This window comes from Arachis duranensis, chromosome 7 (assembly GCF_000817695.3).
Source record: "Arachis duranensis cultivar V14167 chromosome 7, aradu.V14167.gnm2.J7QH, whole genome shotgun sequence".
NCBI classification, from domain to species: domain Eukaryota; kingdom Viridiplantae; phylum Streptophyta; class Magnoliopsida; order Fabales; family Fabaceae; genus Arachis; species Arachis duranensis.
In genome coordinates, this window is record NC_029778.3 from 2,715,972 (window position 1) to 2,720,753 (window position 4,782).

Here is a 4,782-nt window from a genome sequence, read left to right on the forward strand (position 1 = left end):
GGTTAACATGCATGATATAATACTCCATAATATATTTGGTTACCTGGTTACTAAAAAGACGAAATCTAAAAATCCGTTCTTTTTCATTGGGCCAATAATGCTGGGTTGCTAAAAACCTCCTATTAGCACATAATGGTATGATTAGAATCTAAGACTGAGGATTTTAACCAAAAAACCAACTAACTAAGTATATAAAAAAAAGTAACAAATTAAAAGCATATTTATGAAAAATACCCAAAAAATCACTTTGAAAAATTACTATACAACATATTTTACAGATTACCACAACTTATGAAATCTGACCTACATATAAATGAAAAGTCAATAAAATTAAGATTACAACACGAAAAATATCTGAGAAAGAATTTAAAAAAAACTATAGACGGCATAACATCGATATTTAATTGACATTAAAATTTTCACAAGTTAATATGGAATATATTGAATGGAAAAGTAGATGAGATTTCAATAGAATTGAAAATGTAGCAAAAAAAACATCTTCTCTAATGCTCAGCAACATACCTATTTGGATCTTTTCTATCGGCATCCATTGCCATTCAGCCTTGTCAGATACAGAGACTTCGTATAAAGATTCAAGAACAAAGAAAATATCTTGTCTCTTACTGCAAAAGAGAGTATTATGATAAAGTAAACCTTAATAGGAGATTCTAACAAATTCAAAAAAAACAAGTGATAAAATTGATTCCAGAAACATAAAGAACAAATATAAAGAAAGAGCAGGGACGGTTCATAAACAAAAGAAGAAATAGATAAACAAAAAAATTGTTATGTATTCTAGTAAATTGAATTTCTATTAATCCTAATTATAATGTTTAGAAGTTTGAGAAAGTTAACCACTATTACTAATAATTATTTAAACAAAAAATCATGAATTATGAATTTGTTAATTAGAACATGCATTACAAACGATATGAAAAAAATATATAAAAAAATTAAATCAATATTAAAATATAAAAGACTAAAATAAATATTAAAAAATTATAAATATGATAAAACTAATTTCAAAAAAACTTTTTTTATATTTTAAAATAATCGATAAAATAATGTAAATAATGACTATATTTTTTAAGTTGAGGAAGAGTTTATAAAATCTAAAAGAATAAAGTCATATATGAGAATAAGAAATTGGGATTAATAGTTAAAATATTTTGCAAAATAACTGATCCATATAAAAAACAAAAAAAATTAAATATAAAATTAAAATCATGCTAACAGAAACTATAAACAAAAACAACTTGATAAGAATCAGATGTATGTATGTGTGTATCCATCTCTAATTCTCTATCATATTTAATTCTACGAACTCTAAACAGTTTTCTTTGTTTCAGTTTTTCCCAAATGACTTGACCCAACTTAAAATTCATTGAATTGAACTGAAATTTTTATTATTTTTCACCTGCTAGGCTGCTACTATCTTCTTGAATTAGTCAAAATAACTAGAGTGCCTTCTTTAATAGAAAAACGAGATTCGTTATTTTTTTTTACGAAACTTCAAATTACTAGAGGATTCGGTTAAGGAATACTACTACATCCTCCCATATCTAATTTTCAAATTTATCATATTAAAAAAACTTATAATATAATCAAGATCCAACTAAATATATAGGTTAACAAACATGAGATTGTCATGTTGTATTAGGCGCACAAAAAAAAAGACAAAATATCATGATTGTTATAGTATTATTATGGACTCACGTGTGTTATTTTAATTTATCCATGTTTTCCCTCTTTTAGTAATGGTCCACAACTAAAAATAAAAACTTAAAAAATTCGCATCGCAAAGACAAGTATCCATTAATATTACATACATGAATAATCGATTATATTAAATATATACTAAAATTAGTCATTAAAATTAGTTATTAATATAAAATATATAAAAAATAAATTAAATTATATAAATATTTATATATAAATATATTAATAATTAATGATAGAAACTAATTTTAATATTAATGTAATATTAATAATTAATGATAGCAACTAATTTTAATATTAATGTATGAATAGTATTTTTAATAAATAATTGAGCACTAGCTAGTAATTAGCAGTCACCTATATTTATGTGGCTTCAACTACTCTTGTCACTATGACCCATCAGTGGCCCCATTTGGCCATTTATGTCGACTACCATCATTATCTATATACTTTTTTCCTCTTAAGAGAGAAGTCTTTTTGAATTTATTTGAAAAATATTAAAAACTAGCATATCTCAATCTAATAAAAAAAAATCATGTTTATAATATTTTTTACACTTTTGTGTAGATTTTTCATGATATGAAAGCTAAACTTCTATTTTTATTCATTTCTCATGCATCACTTTTAATATTAAAAGTAAAAATATATTTAAAAATACAAAAATACATGTAATATATTAATTAAATACACATAAAAGTTTTCGTTAATAACTTCTAAGAAGAAAATTTTAAAAGAAAGAGAATATATAGGTAAACAGAGACAAATCTAAAAATTTTGATATATAAGAATTGATTTCATATAATTTTTTTAATTTTTTTATTATTTTTTATTTATAACAATATTAATAATATTTTATAAAATTATAATATACCAATATTTTTTTGGTATATTTAATTAAAATGTTATTATATTTTTTTAATTAAAATTGATTTTTTTAATTTCAAAAACTTGAAAACAAATCATAAATTATTAATGATCACAAAGATATTTGTATTTTTATAGAATACAAAATATAACTCTCAAAATAAAATTATAACCGAAATAAATTATCATAAAAAATAAAATAAAAGTTTTTTTATGAATATAAGTTTAGAACAAAAATTAGTTTTTCTTTTTTTTTAAATATCTAAAATTAACAATGTGGTTATTAAAATATAGAATAATGCTATGTGTATACTAAAATTAGTCACTAAAGTCAGTCATTAGTATAAAATATATATTAAAATATAAATATATATTAAAAATAAACTAAATTACACATATATTTATATATAAAAGTTAAATATACTGGTGGCTGATTTTAGTGTACAAATAACATTTTTGTAAAATATAACATGTAATTCATTATCACAAGCCGTCACTCATTTAATGATTTAAGGAGGCACATATATAAATATAGCATAGGCCCTCCACTCTCTCTTCAAAGCTTTTCTTCCTATTAATTCTCCCTAGGCCTAAGCTCTTTCCATTTCTCTTTTTTCTTCTTCATTCTACCATGGTGGTTGGTTCTATGCTCCACATAAATGGCAAGCCAACCGTCCATTTTTCATGCAAATCAAATCATGATCGTCCATCATACATACCTAAGCCCACGGCGGTTAAAATGACAACAATTACTACTACTACTATTACTACTGCTCCCTCTATCCTTCAACCTTATTGGGCTTCTTTGCAGGCCGACATTGAAGCCCATCTCAAACATGTCATGCCCTATAAAGATCCACTCGTGGTATTCGAGCCCATGCACCATCTCGTCTTCTCGGCCCCTCGAACCACCGTGCCGGCTCTTTGCCTCGCCGCCGGCGAGCTTCTCAGTGGTGATCGCCACCAAGCCATGGCGGCGGCTTCTGCTTTGGTACTCCTCCTTGCAGCTAATCACACACATGAGCAAATTCCAAGCAAGCCCAAGCCCATGTCCAGGCCCAAATCCAATACTATGAGTTTTCGGGCTTTTAGTCCTGGCATTGAACTTATGACAGGAGATGGTCTAATACCTTTTGGGTTCGAGTTGTTGTCTAGATCCTGTGACTCGGTTCAAGAAAACTCGGACCGGGTCTTGCGCGTGATCATTGAGATATCACGCGCCGTGGGATCAAAAGGACTGATAGATGCCCAATACAAAAAAAAATTATTGAGTGAATCGGACGGTGGGGAGTCATGCCACGTGGAGAGAATCATGGACATTATGGAGAAAAATGAGGGTGGGTTGCATGCATGTGGGGCTTCATGTGGAGCAGTGTTGGGTGGTGGGAGTGAAGAGGAAATTGAAAGGTTAAGAAAATTTGGATTTTATGTTGGAATGATCCAAGGAATGGTTAATGAGGGATTTTGGGAAGAAGTGGAAGTGGTAAAAGATTTGGCATTCAAGGAATTGCAATATTTCAAGGATAATAATAGAGATGTTGATGCAATTTCTAGCTTCATTATTCATGTTTAGAAAAAAATGTATATATATTATCTTAATTGTATTTTAGGTGGTGTTATAATTATGCAAGATGTAAGATATATTAAGATGTATTTACTATAATTTTAGGTTTTTCGAAAACAACTCCATTTGTAGGTTTTCGTTCGATACTTTAATTACTTTTCAGGTTATTAGTAATACAGATTCACTATGTTATTTTAAAATTAAGATTTAACAAAAAAATATATATTAATATATAAAATATAAACTAAGATGAAGCAAAATAAATAATATATAGCAAAAATATTTGTTTCTCTCATAGCATACAAGAAATTTTCATATCCATTATATATTATTTTTTGAACGAAGTACATGAATTACCTTTGTAAACGTGGTCTATCACTTGTAACTAGAAATTATATTAACCGCAATTTAAATTTGGTTATTCCGTTTCAATCATCTTTAAATCCATAGTACTAATAATAAGAATCTATGTTTTGTATGAGAAAATAAAGTGTACAATTATATATGCGCATATACGTGCTTTATATAAAATTAGGCATATGCTTAATTAAGTAGTAGGAGAGCAAATCAACTTTATTTGATGATGAGAACGAGGTAATATAATTAATCTTATGGGATTAATTTATTTCAGGTAT

The 4,782-nt window shown here is 26.9% G+C and overlaps 1 protein-coding gene across 1 annotated transcript; it reads left to right on the plus strand.

Moving 5' to 3' along the window:
- The first annotated feature begins 3,132 nt into the window (after window positions 1-3,132).
- On the plus strand, window positions 3,133-4,245 carry LOC107496376 (heterodimeric geranylgeranyl pyrophosphate synthase small subunit, chloroplastic). The gene has a single exon (XM_016117625.3). It carries the CDS (start codon window positions 3,215-3,217, stop codon window positions 4,154-4,156), a length of 942 nt encoding a protein of 313 aa, XP_015973111.1. The 5' UTR covers window positions 3,133-3,214; the 3' UTR covers window positions 4,157-4,245.
- The last annotated feature ends 537 nt before the right edge of the window (window positions 4,246-4,782 follow it).

Bases quoted from the DNA above. Each gene is read 5' to 3' on its own strand.
- LOC107496376 (XM_016117625.3), top strand. From the start codon at position 3,215: ATGGTGGTTGGTTCTATGCTCCACATAAATGGCAAGCCAACCGTCCAT.